General features: G+C 43.4%; 1 protein-coding gene across 3 annotated transcripts in view; it reads left to right on the forward strand.

Moving 5' to 3' along the window:
• The window catches only part of IRF4 (interferon regulatory factor 4), a 60,463-nt gene that overhangs the window by 33,335 nt on the left and 5,375 nt on the right, over positions 1-21,753 (forward strand). For 2 of the 3 annotated variants that reach the window (XM_073332176.1, XM_073332177.1), the window contains 7 exons: positions 7,982-8,218; positions 8,941-9,127; positions 10,108-10,196; positions 10,803-10,944; positions 13,410-13,517; positions 14,971-15,324; positions 20,645-20,757. In XM_073332176.1, the coding sequence (XP_073188277.1) occupies positions 8,015-8,218; positions 8,941-9,127; positions 10,108-10,196; positions 10,803-10,944; positions 13,410-13,517; positions 14,971-15,324; positions 20,645-20,757 (1,197 nt within the window). In that variant the 5' untranslated portion in view covers positions 7,982-8,014. Of the gene's footprint in view, positions 1-5,369; positions 5,469-7,981; positions 8,219-8,940; positions 9,128-10,107; positions 10,197-10,802; positions 10,945-13,409; positions 13,518-14,970; positions 15,325-20,644; positions 20,758-21,753 lie in introns of those variants that run through there. The other variant, XM_073332178.1, reaches the window with a different exon arrangement.

Here is a 21,753-nt window from a genome sequence, read left to right on the forward strand (position 1 = left end):
GGCTCAAGAGCCTGAGCCTAGAGTGGATGCCTGCGAGAAACCATGGACTGGGAATACAAGTGCAGCAGCCCTGGAACTATGACACCAAGTTGCTTCGTTGCTTACGTGTTTGCAGGATTGCACCCCAGGATTGTACTATTGGTTAGAAATGTAGCTAGCATGGTGTGGTGACATATTTTGTTCTTTTTAATTTGTAATCAATCAAACTAGACACTCCTAGAAATGTAGAAAGATCTTATATAAATTTTGGAAGTTCTTTATGCTTGCAGATAAAAGTAGCCCTCCATAATAACTTTATACGGTTTCTTTCAACAAGACCTTTCAAAAATTGTTAAAATGGATTATTCCCCTAGGACAAACTATTCAAAGTTTATTTTAAAATAGTTATAGCCTGTGATTGGTCCTGGGAATTTGTGTGCATTAAGGACTAAGGGCTTGTCTATCTGAACATTTAGTTTGTGGCAAGCTAGGGTGTGAATCTAACCCCCACTAGCCTGCTGCATACTAACTGTTTTGGTGGATTCTGCTGACTCACACTAACAGTTTGCTAGTGTGCTTTAATCTACTCTTGTTTCAAAGCAGGGTAGATCAAAGTCTACTAACAAACTTAATGCATGTCAGCAGGGTCCACAAGAACCTACAGAGTGAGGCAGACTCGTGAGAGCAGATTCACGCTTCAGCTTGCCTCGGACTAAATGTTCATGCAGATAAGCCCTAAGGATAACATTTTCAAAAGCCTTGAAAGTCAGTGGGATTTATCCTTTTATGTGCTTAAGTCACTTTTGAAAATGGCATGTAGGCTCCTATGTCACTTGGGCACTTTTAAAAATTCACTCTAAATCATTTACCAAAGAGTTGGTGTTTTGAAACGTGGCTAACTGGATTCTTAAAGAACACTGACACTGAAGCTCCAGCTCTGGTGACATAAGTGCCGCCTTACCAAATTCACGGTCCATTTTGGTCAATTTCAGGATCGTAGGATTTTAAAAATTATAAATTTCATTATTTCGGCTATTTAAATCTGAAATGTCATGGGGTTGTAATTGTGGGGGTCCTGAGCTAAAAAGGCATTGTGGGGGGGGTCGCAAGGTTAGTGGGCGGGGTTATGGTACTGCTGCCCGTACTGCTGTTGGCGGCGGCGCTGCCTTCAGAGCTGGGCAGCTGGAGAGCAGCGGCGGCTGCTGGCCAGGAGCCCAGTGCTGAAGGCAGAGCCGCCATCAGCAGCAGTGCGGAAGTAAGGATGGTATGGTAGGGTATGGCCACCCTGACTTCTGTGCTGCTGCCTGCAGAGCTGGGTCCTTAGTCAGCAGCCAGCACTCTCTAGCCACCCAGTTCAGAAGGCAGCAGTGCAGAAGTAAGGGTGGCAATACCGCCTCCCCCTAAAATAACCTTGCAATCTCCCTGGAACTCCCTTTTGGTTCAGGACCACCAATTTGAGAAATGCTGGTCTCCCCCATGAAATCTGCATAGTATTGGGTACAAGCACTCAAAAGACCAGATTTCACGGTGAGAGGCAGATGTCATGGTCCGTGACGTGTAAATTTTCATGGCCATGAATTTGGTAGGGCCCTAGACGTAAGTGGTAGCGTTTTTGTTGCTATAAATCAAAAATGGCTGCACCGGTTTAATTTTCTTTCAGATTTGGCAGAGCAATTCAGTACTAGGCAAAGCTCATATAAACCAGATCTGAGCCTCCTGTTCCCTTCCCTCTGCACCATGGGATTTGGTGGAGGGAAGGAACAAATCAACGTCACCTCTTAAGGGATCCACACCTACTCACAGGAAGGGGACTAGTTAGGGGCCTGATCCTACTCAAGCTGAAGTCAATGGCTAAACTTGTATTGACTCAAATGGTACAGGATTGGGCCTTTAATGTCTACACAGAGCCTGAATCACCATTGCATTCATCCTTACCTACTTACTTGTTTAGATTGTAAGGTCTTTAGACAGGGACTAGCTACTGCCCTCTGTTATAGTGTCTAACACAATGGGGCCCTGATCTTGACTGGTCCCTAAGCACTACTGCAATAAACATGAGTAATAGTAATAACTCCCATTTTATGTTGGTGCATCTCCATTGAAACCAATGGTGTTATACACTGGTGTAAACTGGAGTAACGTATTAGTGAGCATGGCCGATAGTCTGCAGTAATTTACACAGGTTCCCCTGGTGCAGCTTGGAACTCCCCTTCTCCTCTAACCACCCCCTAAGGGGATTTCAGGGTAGTCACAGTTGGGGGAACACCTGAATGAATGGCACTGTACAGGGGCCTCTAGCAACAGTGGAGCCAAGGGACCTCAGTAAGACTAAAGCTTTGCTGCTGGCACATTTCCCCTATAACTTTCTGATTTAGGCAGTAGAGCTCACAGCTTCTTCTCCAGGAGACAAACCTCACCCTTATACTAGAAGAATTCCAGAGAAACTCTGCCAGTTGAAATGTGACTTTACACTGATTTACGTGGAAATAACTTGCCTAGGGAAACATGGGGCCCAAGGAGTTTGGAAGGAATTTTTTTGGATGAATTAGAAACCTCTGAAAACAGGACTTTCTAATGCAAGTATCCTCTCAACCTTATTAGACCCTGACTAGTGCACCATTTCACACATCCATGTTTAAACGTTATGGGCCTAATTTTTTTCCATGGATACAAGGGTGCAATTCCCTCTGAAGTCAGCAGGGACTTCATGTGTAAGCTGAATCAGCCCCCTGTGCATGAAATACTTGTGAATGACTGTTTAGAAGAAACAGCCACTTTTCCTGGCAAACATTTAGATAGTTTAGTCAGTGACCTTAAAAGTGTGGTTAATATAGGGGTTATAAAGCAATACAAGCTTTCTGACAGCAGGCCTGCAAACTTTGTATTCGTACAGGAAAATTCCATTGAAGCTAAATGTGACTTTTGTGTCAGGTCTGCTGGACCTTTTATTAATATTTAGATCACTAGAAAGGGAGATTATGCTGCAAGGTTCCTGTATTGTTCAAAACATAATCAAGGCCAGTGGATGATTAGGATTTCCAGCCTATACAATATGCACATTATATAGGTCACCAGTCTGCAATAGTTAATTAAAATAACATAGTTTAATTATTGGACACAGTTTTCCAACCTGGATGCCTAAAAATTAGTCCCCTAAACTTTTGATTATCCACCTAAATGGCCTCATTTTCTGAAACCCTTGGCACTCACATTCCTATTGATATGAACTGCAGATGCTCAGTGCATATGAAAATCAGGGCACTTCTACTGAAGTGCCTAAATATGCATTTAGGAGTCTAGTTTTAGGCATCCAGGTCTGAACTTTCTGCCAATTGGGGCTAATCCCCCATAGAATGCTTTTGGCAAAGTTGATAAAAGACAACCAAACATTGTTGGTCATCTGTACTGTCTTCATAAAATATTTTTTTTTGCAAGTTCTGCTTTTTTTTTTCTCTTAAGGGTTAAGGGTTTTTCTAATAATTATTTTAACTTCAGCTGAAAAGTAAGATAAAAAACCAACAACATTACTCCAAATTGGGGAAAGGATCTAGTTCTATCGTGAAGGGCTTGTTCTGACTTTTTTCACTTTGAGACGGCGCTCTTTCTTTCAGACTGGGGAAAGTTGCCATTTATAATTAAACTAAATCAATATGCAACACTTTTATATATCCAGTGAAACTTCTGTCTTAGTTCTTTATACCATCGTTATCGTCCTTGCTTCTAATGAACAATATCCAAATCAGGCCTTTTCTGGGAAATATTAGTGATACTTTAGATGGTTATGTTTAACCATGGCTAAAGCTGTGAACTTATCTTGCTTTGATGTTTTAGGAGTCTATGACTGTGATAGCTGCAGATGTGAACAGTATATTTAATTGTTGATTATTACCGAGTCCTTGGAATGTAAGTGCCTTCGATTCGCACTAAAATTTTATTTTAGACATAGCTTTGAGTTGTATTATAAACCCAAACCTAAAAGTGCTTAAAAAAACCCTTGACTTTAATTACATTTAAATTTCAGAAGATGGCGTTGAAGATTAGCAATTAATATTCTAAACACTGTATGTATCCTCTACATAGACAGCCAAAAAAATCAATGTGCGACGACTGTTTTGAATGCGGTATTTAAGAACAGAGGATGTGAATGTCTGTTAAAAATGTTAAAAACGGGTGCAGCGGGGGGCGCTGCTACATGAAACGTGTGTGAAACCTGAAAGGTACTAAACGACTTGTTGCTAGTCCAAACCTCGAGCTTCCTCCCTGCGCTTAGTTTAGGAGAGTCTGGTGAACAGTTACTCTGTCTCTCAGTTGATTTTTTGTTTGTTTGTTTTTCAACAAAGATATTAACAAGTCATTTACAAGCAGTGCTCTCTTTGCATATCGTGAGTTCAGTCGCTGCACGGTTTAAAAGGGGCCTTCCTGGGAGAGATTTGGTTTACTCCATAGAAGATTTTCGCTGTAGTTTGATCGTTCCTGTTTGCATACATGTCGTTCTGACGCTATGAATGGTATGTGCATGATCTGTGTATGAAAGCATCGGCTGTCCCATACCGTCTGTTCTTTTAGCATTAAAAATGTATCCGTTTCAGAATCCAATTCACTGACGTGTAATCCATCGATGGGAGAAAGGAAAGTCGGAAGAGTCCCCCAACAATATACAGATTAGCGCTGTTCTAAAATCCATATGGCTTCAGCGGGGTGGTTTGATTAGAAATATATTACCGCAGACTTGAATTGTAACAAGCGGAATCTGATCCCTCCTCCCCCCCCCCCCCAGGTCTGGTACAAATGACTTTTGGGGCTGCTGCAGTTTATTCACCTTATATACCGTTTGGCTTTGAATACACTTTTTAAAAAGCCCAAGTGCCAGGGAGGGAGTGGCGTGTGAGTCTGATCATGCGTTGAGGAAGGGGAGCTAGTCCTGTGTAGCCCACGTGTGACCGCTTATGACTCTGGAATGTCAGCCCATGTGTACAGCAGCGCCTACCCTTCTCCTAACCCCATTCTCTTCCTGGCCCTCGGTTAAATCTGCTGCCCCGAGGGCACGGACAAACAGTGTTCTCTGGCAAGGACTTTTTTGCCACAAACTGTAAGCCTTCCACCACCATAAGGTGTGATCTACGGGTCGTTTACAGTAAAATAAAGCTGGCTGTAAAGCAGGTGATCAGGCAGGGATTTCCCGTTCTATTTATATGTATATCTGTATATAAAAACGATTAGGCGCTGTACTTTTCCCACGTGTCACTGTGTCTAGGTAAACCCCCAGCGGCCCGCTCCGCTTCAGTGCAGCCCCCGCGCTCGTCTGTATCCCTCAGTCCGTCCAACCTCTGTAAGACTCCGCCCCCAACCTCTTCGCCCCCCCCCCCGCCCCATCTGACAGCTCTTCAGTCCTATAAGTTCCTGCTTTCGCTCAGTTTGGTTGTTTCATATCTTTTTTAACCATTTGAGAAAACAGGCTGCCTCCTGCACTGAGCGGCTGGGTGAAAGAGGTAAGAGACCGATCATCCCCAATGATAATTGGGCGGGGGAATTGGGCATTTCTTTGCTTATTTAAGCTGGTAGTGATCTGATCCTGTTCTGGGAGTGTAGCACATTGAATGAGCATTATCTGCCAAACTCTCCCCCTCACTTTGCTTTACACGGTAGCTTTCTCAAGAGAAAACTCTTCAACCCATATGCTCACCCCGTTAGCCCCAGAGCAATTGCTGTCTGGGATCTCAGAAGTTAGAAATGGACATAACTTAGTAGAGCTGTCCCTCAGACAGGATAGAGTACCTGCCAGAGGATGTATTAAGCTAGCATTACAGTTGATCATGGGCATTTAGTGAGAATGTTGCATAAAATGAATTCAGTTGCAACAGGTCGGATGCGGGGCGGGCGGGGGGCTTGTTGTTGTAGACAAAGTTACAGAATTTCTTGTTTGTAAAATGATACATTCTAAAAGCCTGTCTGGAGTGAATGATCCTACATTTGCCCTTTGGGGGTGGTGGGGGAGAAAGACTCGCCTTGTCCCCCCCCCCCCCATCTCTAATTCTGTGATTCTAGGAGAACAAGGGTTACTCCAGCACTTGTAATTAAGCAAATTTATATATTCATTTGTTTCTCTCTCTCTCTCTATTGAAAAAAGTGTGTGTGTGTGTAATAAAAATAATATTTTTCAATCCTTAAATTAACGTAACCCTGGCCCTCGCTAGAACCTGGTAGGCGATCACACATTTCGATCTCCGGCCCCTACCTTCCTTGTCTGCTTTCAAGCAGCAGCCCTCGAGTCTTGCAAGACACAGATTTTTCTGACTGTGCTATTATTTTGGAAAGGGAGGAAAAATAAAAGTTTGCGGAGGATTCTATTAAGTTACATTTTTTTCCCTGTCATTTTCTTTTCCTTCCTGGCTTTTAAAAATTATTTTTAGTTAATATCTAAACCAGGCCAGCGGGGCAGCTCTGGGTTAAAACAGGCGCCTGGCCTCACGCCGTGGTCTAATAGGAGGCTGGTGAGCGTGCTGCTGCCCTTCAGACTCTGTAACACACCTGTCCTCACTGCTACTGGGAGTCCCAGGCTGTGCCCCAGGCTGTGCCAGGAGCCTGCTGGCATTGCAGGGCCTGGCTGGCTTCAGTGGGAGCCGGAGAGGGCGGCATGAGATTCCTGTCCCTTAACCCCGGGCTCCGGACGGAACCCAATTCGCTCTCTTTTCGTAAATGTTACTATAAGGCTTTTACTGCTGGGTCACCAACGGGGAAGCGGAGGTGGAACCGGTCCGTGCTCTGCCCGGCCATCTCTCCGAGGGCTGAAATAGTCTCTAGCGCTATGAGCTCAGGCTGACCTTTTCCGCTCTCTGTCCCAGGGTGGGTCGGTCAGACCCACCCCCACCAGCTGCGTGGAAATGATGTTCACTAGAACAACTTAGTGATGGAAAAGTCCCAGGCTCGGCAGCAGCCGTGCACTAGTGGGTGGGTGCAATTACCAAACACTTGGCCACCGCGTAGAAGTCAGAAGGGAAACTGCAAACTGCAAAGCTAGGGAGCGCCACACACACTTACAGCTACACACGGTGTCTGTGTGCGTCTTTGTGTGTCAAAATGCATCACACCTCCATTTTCCCGGTCGGCTCATAACTTGTGTGAATTGCCTTCACTTAGGATCTTTCCAGTCGGTATCCAATTCTAGACCTGTTCAGTACATGCGTCTGCGTACAGGCGTCTTGCATTTGTGTCCGTGCAGATTATTACACACCCTTAAAGTTCAGCAGCTGACTTGTATGAGGGGTAAACTTAGTGCTTGCTCGGTCTGTTCCAACTTTTAGGTATAGGTATTAGTATAGGCTTGCATTGCTTGTGCCTATTATAGATACACGCCTGTAGACTATATTACGTCCTCCACGTATGGTTTTGAAACATACCTTCTCGTGCGGACTCGTGAATTAGCGTCATATGTATGCATACACCGTGTGTGTGTATTTATGAGGACAATATATGTATACACACACGCGCTCTTAGAGATCATAGGCGCTATTTATAACTATGTGTGGTTGAGGTTTTCAAAGCAGTGCCGGGCGGGGGGGGGGGGGTTAGTATTTACATATGAACACAGGTGTATACACGAACACATGCCCAGCTATACTCTCAGTATCTGTTTCATAAACACACACACACACACAGGCGCGGGAGGAGCAGGTAGAGATAAATACAGTGTCTGTCCAGGCACGTGGAGTCGCTGTCTCTCCCCGTGCCCAGGAGCAGCCCATCCATGCAGCCAGGGCGCAGTAGCTCCCAGGGCCGGGGCCTGGCCGACTCACCCCCCCGGGAAGAGGCTCTCGCTGGGCCCCCCTTGCTGCTGTGCAGCGGGGAGAGGAACTTTCGCCCGTTCCCCTCCCAGGCTCGAGCCCCGCCGCAAAGTTAAGCAGCCCGGGCCGGCCCACGCCTGAGGCTGCAGCTAGCGGGGTGGCGTTTAATAGCGGGCGTCTCTCTCCTCTCCTCTCCCCCCGGCCCCCTTCCCCTCCGTAAGCTGGTGCCCGGGCGTGTGCAGCGAGTGCGTGGCATGAACCTGGAGAGCAGCGAGTGCGGGATGAGCTCGGTGAGCTGCGGCAACGGGAAGCTCCGCCAGTGGCTGATTGACCAGATCGACAGCGGCAAGTACCCGGGCCTGGTGTGGGAGAACGACGAGAAGAGCATCTTCCGCATCCCCTGGAAGCACGCCGGCAAGCAGGACTACAACCGCGAGGAGGATGCCGCCCTCTTCAAGGTAGGGGGCGGCCAAGGGCCACTCACCCGCCCCCTGGGCGTGTCTCTTGCCGTCCTGCAGCCCCGACCCCCCTGGTCGGTGGGAGACAGGAGGGATCGAGTCCTTAGCAAGAAGACGGCCGGCGGGGGGGGGGGGCAGGATCTCCCCTTGGCAGGACGTGGCCCCGAACAACGACCCGAGCTGAGCCGCTGGGGATCCTGCTCTCCAGCCAGCCAGGACCCACCGAGGCCCCATCCCGCACCGTTGAAGCCAATGGGAGTTTTGCCCTTGACTTCGGCAGGCGCAGGTCTGTCTTTTTCAAGCGCATTGGTTGCTGGTTGTTGCCTGGAGCGAGGCTGTGCAGTTTCTCCCAGAATTAATGCAGTTAATTGCTTTCCTCAGCAAGCCCTCTCGGTTTTGGTTTTGGTTTATTTTAACGACAGGGTTGCCCGCGTCCATATGGAACACTTCCCCCCTCCTTCCTTCTCCAGCTGTAATCATAAACCTTTGTATGGTTAGAGAACAGTTATTTGTGCATTCATCCAGTCACTTTTCTTCTCTCTCTTACTATTTTATCTTGCCTTTGATACTGTTTTTATTACCTTATCAAGAAACCACCTCGCATATACTTTAGCATAAACCCATAGGGAATAAATTCCCCACTCGATTGCAATTTCAGCTTTTGTGATTGTCTACCTAGAGCTTGATTTTTTTTTCTTTTTGACCATTTGAAATGTTTTCAGGCTTGGGCTCTTTTTAAAGGAAAGTTCAGAGAGGGCATTGATAAACCAGATCCCCCAACTTGGAAGACAAGGCTGCGGTGTGCTTTGAACAAGAGCAATGACTTTGAAGAACTGGTTGAGAGAAGCCAGCTGGATATTTCTGATCCATATAAAGTGTACCGAATAGTTCCAGAAGGAGCTAAAAAAGGTAGGCCATCATAGGTTTTATATCCATTTAAAGTCTCATTTTCCAGTGTGCAAAAACTGAAGAGATGGCCAATGTGCTGTCACTCATGTCATGTATAATCATACAGTCACTCATGTCAGACTTGGTAGCAATCAATACAATAAACAAGATGTGCAGTACTCAAGTACGTCTTATTTGGATAAATTTCCCTTTGACTTACATTGGAGGTTTTGCCTGAAAAAGAACGGTGGGAGTCTGAATCGTAGCATTTGAAAAAATACCCCTTTGTTGGAGGTACAGGCATGCAGTATGTAAATTACTGGAGGGATTAACCTTGGCTGTACAGCCTCTATTTCAATTTTAAATAAAGTGATGCCTGTCTTAAGCAACCACTCAAGAGACAGGCAAAAATACGTTTGCTTAATGGACTTCAAATAAAGGTGGAGCAGACCTGAACTCATTAAGAGCCAGATTGTGCTGGACTACTTCAGGGGTGAGCAAGGTTAGCGAAGTGCATTATCAACCCTAGCCCTCTTTGTCTCTGCATAGCAGTCAAGTACGGTCACAGTCCTGGCACTCCCCTGTGCTCCTATTTTCCTAGAAGCCCCAGACCCTCAAGACACCCCAAAAAGGGCACACAGCAGGCAGTCATCCCTCCTATGAACTGGCCATCAGAGCTGGATGGGCACATAAAGGAAATATGCTGCACCCCTTGAAGGGATGTGAGTGGCAGGTGCTCTTCCTTCATGCACTGGGAAGCTCTGGGAGACAGAATTCCTCCCAAAGGTCCCTCTGCACTACTCCCTCTGTAGGCCAGTATCTATGAAGCACAATCAAGCCCCGTGTTTGGGGGTGGTGTAGGATGGTCTCTTAAGAGAGGAGATTGCTTATTAAGGATGGTCTTTTGTACAGGTTTCTCTGCAGTAGATCATTTTCAGGTTTATTTAAGATTATTTCAGGTTTATTTAGTAACTTTGTTTTAATCCTTATCATGTATGTAGGAGCAAAACAACTCAGCCTAGAGGATCAACAGATAATGATGAACCATCCATACACAATGACTTCTCCTTACACTTCACTACAGGCTCAGGTACAGATCAGTCATGTGTTATTTTTTAGCTTGTTTGTTGGGTGTCGATTGAGCTAATTTTTGCAAGACCATATTATACTACAAGTCTTTCTATTCTGGTCTACCACCATTTAGTTCTGCTTGGAAAAAGACTTTTTTTTATAAGAAACTGAGAAATCTGGAAGCAATGTTTTTATCACGTGAAACCACAGGGCAGCTGATCCATCTGGGATTTTTTAAAATGTGAATTACAGCTCTGTTTTGTTAGATTTTTTTTGTAAAAATGGATGTATTGCCCTAGTACTTCTGGTGCCAGAAATTAAACATATGATGAAACAGTTATTCTACAGTAATGTTTTGCAACATGCTCCAGTTGCCTATTATAATTTTGTCATGTTTATAGTTTACACTAATGGTGACATGCAGCTCATTTGAAAGCCTTCTCCTTTTGGCAAAATATCATCCAGGTGGTCTGTATGGTGCTTTGATCTACAAGAGATATGGGAGAACAAATAACAAAAGGTCTCCTGCAGAACTAAGGAAACTTTCTAATATGGGAGATTATGTGAAAGGCAGCATCAATTCTGATTACAGCCAAATAAAACAATGTCTCATTAAACTGAACAGGTGTCAAACTACATGGTACCTCATGAACGTAACTGGAGAGATTTTGCCCCAGAGCAGCCACACCCTGACATCCCCTACCAATGCCAAAGTGTTCCTTTTGCAGCTCGCAGTCACCATTGGCAAGGTCCTGCTTGTGAAAACGGTAAGAACATCTCCCTGGATGTCAATTGCTCTCTAATCTAAAGAGACAATATGTGACCACCATAGAAGGACTACAGATTTCATATTTATTATTCATGGCTTCAGTGGCATTGGTATGGATGGCTTGATTTTCAGAAGTTCTGAGCATCCTTCAATGACAGCTGCAGGTGATCAGCACCTGTCATCTATATTGACACTTATTTTATTTTATTCTTTTATTTGTTTTACTGTAGTGCTTAGGAGCCTTAGTCATCACCATAGTAACTCATATTGCCAACCCCAAGTGTTCAAAAATTGAGTCACCCCCCCACAAATGATTTATAAATGACTATGTATAGATAATTTTTTTATTTGTCTTCTGATTTTTGAGTCTTTATGGTTCACATTTTTCACGTTTTTCTTCATCATCACATAGGTTAGAAACATACTTCCCCCCCTTAAATGAAAGCTGATATTCTCACATAGTCATAGCATTCCAGGATCGGAGGCTTTGTGAACTGTACTAAGTATTGATAGAGTTGGCAGCACCGAATCTGAGCACCTGAAAAACATGCAGAGTAGGGAAGTCTTTACCTTATGTGGGGAACTGAGGTACACAGAGATTAAGTGACTTGTTCCATGGTGACATAGGAGGTCTGTAGAAGAGCTGGAAATTGAACCTGGGTTTCCTGTGTTGCAGTCTAATGCCTTATTCACATGACCATCCATTGTGCCGTGTATGGCTGCAGGCTCAGACTCTCAAGGGATATATGCTCATTTCAGTATGCAGGGATTTGCTCCATAAGTACAGGTCCCCACATATCCATATGAGAATAATCTTGTAAAAAGTAGAAATCCTTAGTCCAAGATGAGATAAGGAAGGAATACTTAAAGCGCACAGGGTATTAGAACTACAAAATATAGTCCTTTAATGGTTCAAGTGCAATGAAATAAACTTCTGTTTACATTTGTCTATTGTCAGCTGAACACTCTACATTTAGACAAGTGAGCTATTTAGTTGAAATTTTATAAAATTCTGCCCTGATTTACACCCCATGCAACAGTTACTTCAATGGGGTAGTGAATGTAGGTTTTGGTCCTTATGATCTATTGAACTTATGCTGAATAGAAACACTAATTTTGAAGTGAACGGTGTCATAAACTCTTAGATACTATGGTAAAGACGGCTCTAGAAAATGCTAAGATAGAGAATAAAAGAAACACGGCATTTTCTAATACTAGAAAGAAGACCATAACTATAATTTTTCTCTGGAAAATTTATCTGTTGATTACCTGATAGAATCTTAGCATATACAGATTTAAAAAAATCACTGATATTTTTGCTTTGTTTTTTGTTAGTAACCATGAACATTATGTCAAGCTTTAGTAATAATATTGCTTTTCCTGGTTTCAATTTCATTCCTTCATCCCCCAGTCTTATGCTTATCATTACAGCTGTTCTTTAAAAGTCACGGCTCCAAAGCATCATTTTCCCCGCATTGTATCCCGGGGTCAGCGGGCATTCTGAAGAGACAAGAAACACAGGGCCTTCTATCTTTGTGGCTTAAAAGAAAATGAATCAATCCCCAATGCAGCAAAGCATTTAAACCCATGCTTAATGGGCCAATGGGATGTCAGCATATGCTTAAAGTTAAGCACATGCTTAAGTGTTTTCTTGTATAGGGTTGGATGTAAACAAATTGTCAAGTGTTTTCCTGTCTCAGGGTCTAAGTGCTGCATTAAGCTTGTATCAGAGAATTGGGCAATAGTGGTTTACTCACTGGATTGTCTTGTTTGTCAACAGTCACTCAGGTATGCCCTTGGCACAGGTTAAAAAGTGAACTAGCTTTGCGAAGAGTCAAATCTGTCTATGGGAAAGAATAGTGTATCTTACCTGCATCATAAATATTGTGTTTATGATGTAAAGCCCTTTGAAGTCAATGCTAAGATTCCTGTTGACTTCAAGGGACTTTGGACAGGTGTTATCACATTTCAGTTTGCCTCAATATTATCTCACTCACAGGAAGGGATAGCTCGGGAAAGGACTAATGTTGGCTGTAATATTAAAACTCTAATACTCTACTGCAGGAGAATCTCTTTTCCCTACAATTGCCTTCTTTCTTTAACACCATTAAAGACATAATGACTGAATATTTGAGTTGCCTTTGATAAAACTCCTTAAGACCTGTGAGAATAAATGGATTATTTTTCATCAGCCTTCAAGAACACCATTATCTAGTTAAAATGCAGATTATTTCTATGGTAGAATAATATGCACTGATATGGTTAGGTAAAAGAACAACACTTAAAAGATCCAAATAAGAAAAATCTAGATAACATCTTGAGTGGATAAAATATTTTGGTCAAGGGGAAGATTTTTTTATAAAGCTGACGCTCAGAAACTCTCACATGCATAGCTGTGAACTCTAACTTTGCTCTTGGATTTTAGATAGCTAGATATCATTTGACTTTTTTTTGTAAAAACAGGTTGTCAGGTGACTGGAACCTTTTATGCTTGTGCACCATCTGAGTCACAGACTCCTGGGATCCCAATAGAGCCAAGCATAAGGTCTGGTGAAGCTCTTGCACTATCAGGTAAGTCTATAACACCAGGCTTTCATGGTGAACCATCCAGGAGGCTTTCCTTATAACTTTCCAAGTAAATGTTTTCTCACTGTTTATAGGGACTTCTTTTGTGAGTGCAAGTGACATTTCTTTTCCAAATGACTTCTGTGCATATACACTTAGGCCTCAATTCAGCAAGATTTTTAAGCACATGTGGAACTTTAAGCACTTGAGTAGTCCTCACTGAAATCTGTAACTCAGGTTGAGATCAATGGGACCATTCATGTGCTTAAAGTTACACACGCTTAAATACTTTGCTCTTTCAAGCAAATTCTTGGGTGCTCCTCAATGAGTCATCAGATAGGACAACTGCTGACAGGTGAAGCAGATTCTTCTTTAGCTCACCACACAGCCATATTGCTTTTGGATTCAGAGGTCTAGTGGTTTTTTGTTTTTAACCTGGACTGTATCCTTTCTGAAAAATTCTATTTGTTTGTTCAACATTTTGTCCTATGGATACTTTTCTGTCTTCTCTGTTGACTGCATCAGGATTTGCATCATTTATTTATTCTTGATAAAATAAAACCTCTTGGTATATTAGTAATGACACTTTCACTCTCTGAAAATAAATCTGTTCAGCCAGTTTGCAGTTGTTCAGACTCAAGGGTGGCTTTTTTATTTTATTCCTTATGTGGAAATGTAGGAGCTAGTTTGTTTTTTAAACTAACAATGGAAATTATCTGGAGAAATTGACAATGCAATGTTAAGGGGAGAGACTTGGCTGGCAAATGGCAGGCAGAGTTAAAACGCATGCCTAAGTGCCCTTCCTGAGCAGGGCTGCTGTCCCGAAGTTGGTCTATTTGCACAGCCCTGCACCAGTGCTGTGCAGAATCAATCCCTTAACAATCACTCTCCTGTGTCGAGTGACCACTTTAAAACTATGCCTAAGATTTCAAATATAATTTTGTTGTGTTTCAGCCAAAGACCACTTCTACTAGGCAAGTGATTGCATTTTTGCAAGTCTTGTGGGTAGTTGCTTAACATGGTTCTATACAACATCTTGAGAGAAGCATAGCTATTTTATGATTTATCTAGGAGAACATCCTGATACTGAGCATTAATTCCAATTAAACCTGTGAAGTACAAACACTTTTTTCCTCATTAATGAAAATATGCAGCTTGCCGGGCATTAATGTCTAGCATATTTTCTGCCCTCTGCATCACAGGCTATGCAGTTCCCACTCCAGGGGCCTCTACTGGTAGAAGCTGGTGTTGGAGTCTGCACTTCCATATTTCATTATTTCAATTCAATCTATGTTTTCCCCTAAATCAGGGCTAAATTCTGAGAGATGCTGAGTGTTAGAAATGATAGGCGCATAGCACCTTTCAAGATCTGGCCCATTGGCCTTAATAGTACTGTGATGTAATGTAAAATACTCACAATATTGAACAGCAGTAATTTTTTCCCAAAATATACTTACAGACTGTCGACTACACATCTGTCTATATTACCGTGAAATACTGGTGAAAGAGATGACGACTTCAAGTCCTGAAGGCTGTAGAATATCTCATGCCCAAAATTATGAGGTCAGCAGCTTGGATCAAGTTATCTTCCCGTATCCAGAAGATAATGGCCAGAGGAAAAACATAGAAAAATTACTGAGCCACTTGGAACGCGGAGTAATACTCTGGATGGCACCTGATGGGCTTTATGCTAAGAGACTTTGTCAAAGCAGGATCTACTGGGATGGACCTCTGGCTTTATGCAGTGACAGGCCAAATAAACTGGAAAGGGAGCAGACCTGCAAACTTTTTGATACTCAGCAATTTTTGGCAGGTAATTTTCAATTTAGGTTACATGTTGTCTATATAAATGTCACCAAAACATTGTCATTGTGGTTCCAGATGGGAACTATTAAAGCGCTCTTTGTACTAAATTACTCCCACCAAAGTGGTTGGGAGATGCAGCTGCTCAGCTGCTCTCTGGATGTGGCCGTATATGTAGGTGTTAGAAGAGCACAGCTTAGGAATACTGTTTTATTTGTATATTACCATGGTTAGTTCTGCTTTTGATACACTTATGTGGCTCCCATTGAAAGTGATAGGAACCACTCATGCTCAACTGAGGACAAGGTAAGGCCTGTGTCACTTTATACTGAGTGGGAGGAGCCCAACAAAATAGTCCTTCGTAAGATTGGATAGTCGATGGGACCACATTCTGATTTTGGATCCACTGGTGTAAATCTTGAGTAACTCCATTGTCTTCAGTTGATTTACTCCAGACTTACGCTGGTGTGAGTCTGAAATCTGACCCAGAGTATTTAAACATGAGCAAGTATTAATCCCAACAGATATTTTTTAAATCTGTGTTTTGGTGTGTGTGTGTGTGTCTATATTTAGACAAATATTCTGGAAAATATTTGTGGGGTGAATTTATAGACTCTGATTTTCAACAATCATCCTATTAACTAATGGCATAAGGCAAGATTGTAACTTGCCCAACACACCTGCAAAAGTGAGTAAGATGTTTGAAGGCACGCCCTCAACCCGCTGCACTGGTTATTTGGATTGGGGGTAGCAGAATGGAGGGGAAAACAGCCCCACAGGGGATACTCCTGCTCTGGGAAGGGGGTGGATGGAGTCTTGGCTCCAATTTCCAAGATGCTGACCAGCACTTCTGAGCTAGCACAGAGAGATGAGCAACCTGCTCCAGGGAAAGGGGTGGACGCAGATTACTTCCCCTCCCCTAGAGTAAGGGGAGAAACAGGGCGGCACAATTATATGCTGCCCCTTACTAGGGCTTGCAGCAGAGCTACAGTTGAGCTGTTAAGTTTTAGAGTCTCTCCTCCTGGGCAGAACACCTTACTGCCTTTCAGACCGATATATTGGTATAAGTTACAGTTTCGTAGAAAAATAATGCAATGCTTTAAAAAAATAGCCCAAATGAGCCACTGCCTTTATAAGATTTCATTTTCCAGACTTTGATGTGTCATCCTAGCAGAATTATCAAGCATCATATACATTTAAATATACATCTGAAGAGGATATGAAAATTGACAGTTAAAAAGGGGAATTTGAGCTGGATTTATGGGGTTATAACTTCTATTGTATGCTAATTGTAAGATGTATCGTTATGCCTGCAGTCATGTGTCTGGAAGTCCCTTTTCCTTTTTCAGATGCCACTTTAAATTAAATCTGGCTCTTCCAAACCATTCACAGGATATGTGGCAGTATCTGTTTAGAAGCCTGTTCCCAAAGGTTAACTTAAGCACAGTTTTCTAAGTTATGTGTTTGCAAATGCATGTGCAAACACGTGTACGATTGCATGCTTAATTTGTGTGCAGTTATCACAACAGTGTGTGCAAATTGGGGTGTAACGTGCAGCTAGCCAGGTAACTTCTTAAGTGACTATTTTGCCATGCACACACCATAGCTACACATTAATTTTGGTTAGTGAGCCCAAATCAAGTGTACATTTGGGTGCGGACAGTCAGAAAATCAGACCCTTAGGAGATGGAAACACTCCAGACTTCTACTAAGAGATGCATGTCCCAAAGAATTCACAGAAGGAAGATGCAGAGCCTGGGCTGTGGCCTTTAATTGATACGGCTGTGTATTGGTGCGGGGATATGTCCATATGGGACTCACTGAAAGATTGGGCTTTGTGATTCTGGCATATAGTACAGGGGTGACCACATTCTAACGTCTGGGTTATTTATGGAGAGATCTGAGTGATGACTTTAGCAAACCAGGAGAGAAAGAGAATTTGGAGAAGGCTCAAAGACTGGAATTGGAGAAGGGTATGAAGGGGCATTAAGGAGGCTTGCATGAGTGGAGAGTAGGCAGCTGGAGCTAGAATAGAAGGAAATGAGACCTGATTTGGGGAGACATGTGAAAATCTGGCAGTTGAAGTCTGAATTTGACCCAGGAGATGAGAGGGAGCCAGTGGAGCTGTTTGAAGAGCAAAGTGACATGCTCAGAGCAGTGAGAGGACCTCAGGTTCATGCTTTCATGCATTTGGAACAGCTGGGATTCTCTGATTCTCTTTCATATTGAAGATCATTTCTGAAACTCTTCATGGGCCAACTCCCTTCTCTATCCCATTCCTTCCCAGGGCTATTATGCTGCAATACTTTGAGAATCACTGAGGCTGAGGGCTTGTCTACACTTACTGGGGAATTGAAGCACGATGCGTCGGTGGTCGATTTAGCGGGTCTAGTGAAGACCTGCTAAATTGACCGCAGATTGCGCTCCCATTGACTCCTGTACTCCATCTGAACGAGAAACGCAAGGGGAGTCGATGGGAGAGTGTCTCCCGTCGACATCGCCTTGTGTGGACCCCGCGGTAAGTAGATCTAAGTACGTCGACTTCAGCTACATTATTCACATAGCTGAAGTTGCGTAACTTAGATCGATCTCCCCCTGTAGTGTAGACAAGGCCTGAGTAAAATTCTGTGACAGAGGAGAGGTAGGGATGGGGTTCTTTCCCCAGTAGTAACACTGGGACTTATTAATCGGGAATTGCACCGATCCCAGACTCCTCCTTGCCCCCTCTTATGACACCTAAGTGAGTGCAGCGTTGGATGATCATACCAAAGGACTGAAAATCTTCCCCTCTGCTCCTAGCAGGTTGTGAGCGTTTTTAGGGCTTGTTGGAAATAGAGAGAGAACGTTACCTACTTTTTTGTTCAAAGAGAACTGTACTCTATTTGTCATTAATTATTAATTCATTATTCATCATTATAATTTATTATTCAGTTGAACGTAGAGGCCTCAACTGAGACTAGAGCCCCATTGTGCTGGGCACTCACACAGAGTAAGAAACAGTCCCTGCCCCAAAGAGTATTCAATCGACATAGAGAAGACAGGCAAATTGTGGAAGAAAGGAAGTGTTGTACGGATGGGGGATGTCCAGCATGGAGAGATTTTGTGACTTGTCCAAGGTCTCACGGGAACTGAGCCCACATCTCCTGAATCCCAGTATAATACCTTAATCACAAGCCCAGCCTTTCTCTCCGCAAGGTGCTGTCCCCCATCCCAATATTGTGTTAATTTTAAAATATTTTATGATTGATTTCCTTTTGCAAGGTTTCCCAAAAGACACGAACCACATTACAGAGCATTATTAGCTCTTTATAAGTCAATGACATAAAAAAGACCTCATGTAAAGCAAAATGTACTATGGATGTTGAAATAAAGATGTGGTTTTCTTTTTTTTAAATTCAATTAAATATTGTTAATTTTACGGTGCCACTGGCCAATGTATTTTAACCCAAGTGGAGCCCTCTTGTAAACGTCTCCCCCACACATTGCCTATTAATATAAATAATATAAATATTTATATATTTGAGAGGCAGTATTGCCTAGTGACTAGAGCACTGGACTGGAATTCAGGAGACCTGGGTTCTTTTCCTGACTGTGCCACTGTCCTGCTGAGTGACTTTGTACAGGTTACTTCCCCTCTCTGTGCCTCAGTATCCCCATCTGTGAAATGGGGCTAATGATACGGATGTCCTTGGTAAAGCCCTTGAGCTCTATGGGTTAAATGTGCTGTATAAGACCTTTATGGTGTTGTTATTGTTTATTAGAATCAAAGGATGACTATAACCAAATTTGCACTTTGCACATTGCAGCCTTTTGAGATTTTCATTGTATTGTATTATAAACTAACATTTTTGATGATGTTATGTTGTGCCTAAAGAAATCTCAGTGCTTTACAGAGCAATAGAAGGGATGGAATCCTGGCCCTATTGAAGACAATGGTAAGACTCTCACTGACTTCAGTGGGTCCAGAATTTCACCCAAAGTGCCTCCTCTACAGAGTTTGCAGTATAAAAATAGACATGACCCAACAAGTGACAGCAGCAGAGAGGGAAAAGGAGGATGAGGGGGGCAATGAAAGGCCACAGATGTCACTGTGTTTGAGCCTGGCCCTTTTCAAAGGGTCTGTCCACACTGCAATCTGAGATGTGATTGCAGCTTGGGTAGTCAGACCCACACTGGCTTTCCCTGTGCTAAAATGCCTAAAAATAACAATGTTGATGTGGTAACGTGGGCTCCAGTGTGGATTATACAAGCATTCTGGGGACCCTGGGGACTTATGTGCATTGCTAGTCCATGCGGCCTCATTCAGACTGCTATTTTTAGCTCTGCTAGTGCGAATATGTCTACCTGCGCTGTAATCACACCTCTGATTGCAATGTAGACATACCTATAGAATAGAGAGCTCACATGAGATCTCTGGGACCCTGGCTCCTGTAGTAGAAGCGAAAAGCAAACCATCCAGAAAATATGTGATCTGAACTAATTACATTCCTGTGGATTCATGACCTGGCGGGGGGCGGGATGGACAGTATACAGGCACTAACATGGTTCTGTCTGGGCCTGCTCCTGCTCCCACTGAAGCCATTGTCTTAAGTGGGAGTAAGATCAAGCCCTTACAAAGGTGTACTAGCGGCATTGCAAGCTAGTCCTGAGATTTGCCATCTACTTTCTAATGAACAATCCATCTTCTGAGGTTCAGTCATCACAAGTAGTGGGCACAGAAGTATAGTCTGAAGTCAGTGTAAACACTTTTGTTACTTAAATTGCTCTCAGTTCTACTCTTAAGGGTGACAGGCTTTCCTGCAACATCTCAGCACCATTGTTTTTGAAAGAAGTCGTGCAATGTGACTTACATAGCATGATCCTTCTGAAATGTATATGTGGATGGGAGAAACTTAAACCGGCAAAGTTCAAAAGTCCTGAAGAATGTTTCCGAAGTTTCTGTTGTTGAGCCAAACACAAGCATGAATCTGAGGAAATCCCAATTGCTGTTTATATGAAATTACTCAAAATGCAATACAAATAGAATAATTGGAGTCTCTTAGCTCTTGAAGGGAGACAGAGTTTTCAGCTATTTGTCCCTTGCTGGTACTTATCTGTGTTCTCTCCCTGATCTGTGGCAAAGTCTCCAAGATCCTTGATGCTGGTATCTCTCCTTTCTCTCAGACTCGCTTTCCCTTTGCTAGACCCTGTCATCACTTTTGCCAGTTGTCCAATAGAACCTCTTCATTGCTCCTGTAGTCTGCTGTTCTGCTCCAAGGTCCTTCACTACTAACTCTGAAACTCAGCCATTGATGGTGAGGATTTTCTGAACATATCTTTTCTGTCTTCAGAATTGCAAGCTTTTGCCCACCATGGACGTCCATTGCCTAGATTCCAGGTTGCTCTGTGTTTTGGAGAGGAATTTCCAGACCCACAAAGGCAGAGGAAGCTAATTACAGCCCACGTAAGTATGATTTGTTTCATTTCTTAGTTTAAAATGAAGAGTATGTGAATCTGACAGGCAGCCTTCTCTTCCTCTCATCAGTAAGCTGTGGGGGAGGCAGTATAGTCTAGTGGCTAGGGCACTGGACTGGGAGACCTGGGTTCAGTTCCCTGCTCTGCCATTAGCCCGCTGGCAAATCATATCCCGCCCTGTGCCTTAGTTTCCCCATCTGTAAAAAATGGAGATAAGAAGACTGACCTCCTTTGTAAAGCGCTTTGCGATCTACTGACGAAAGCACTTGAGAGGCGCGATTACGACTATTAGCTAAATGGAACAGTTTGACTAGTGTCAGCCATGTGACACTAGTAAGCAGGGCCTTGCATAGAATATTATTGCATGACTGCCAAAGCTGGCGCATAATTGTGGATTTTTTTAAAATTGCCACATAAGTATGCTGCAGCATTTAAGCTTTCTCAGAGATACCCCCTCCCCTTTCGCCCCTCCTAGCCTCAGGTGTCTGCACCGCAAACTGCCATAGCAGACTGAGGCAGGCTTTACTGCTTGGGTTACTCTTGCTTCACCTCTTGGCGGCTGTCTTCGTAACCCTGGGCCTTGACTATACTGCATACTTTTACATTCATTTCCCTGCAGTAGTGCAGCTGCACCAATGTAAGCAATAGTGGAGGCTGGGATCAGCTGCTTTCCAAAACCCGAGCTCCACAAAGGAGATGTACCCATGGTCTCCCTGTCCACGCTAGAGGCAGGGTTTAGTTTATTGCCATTCTCTCCGAAGTGGGAGAATATTGGTGTTTAATTTTGTAAGTCATCCAGATGCTAAGGTGATGGGCCAGAGATTTTTGTAATAAAATAATTACCTTCCCTTTACAAATTATGTAACTTCCTTACCACTATCTGCCTGCAACGCATTGCCCTGTGGTTCCCCTGGATAGAGGATTACAGCTTCCAAGTTCAGTTTGCTGTCCTCCCCAGACATCCTCTGCTGGAATGAATGTTCCC

This window comes from Lepidochelys kempii, chromosome 2 (assembly GCF_965140265.1).
Source record: "Lepidochelys kempii isolate rLepKem1 chromosome 2, rLepKem1.hap2, whole genome shotgun sequence".
Classification (NCBI taxonomy): domain Eukaryota; kingdom Metazoa; phylum Chordata; order Testudines; family Cheloniidae; genus Lepidochelys; species Lepidochelys kempii.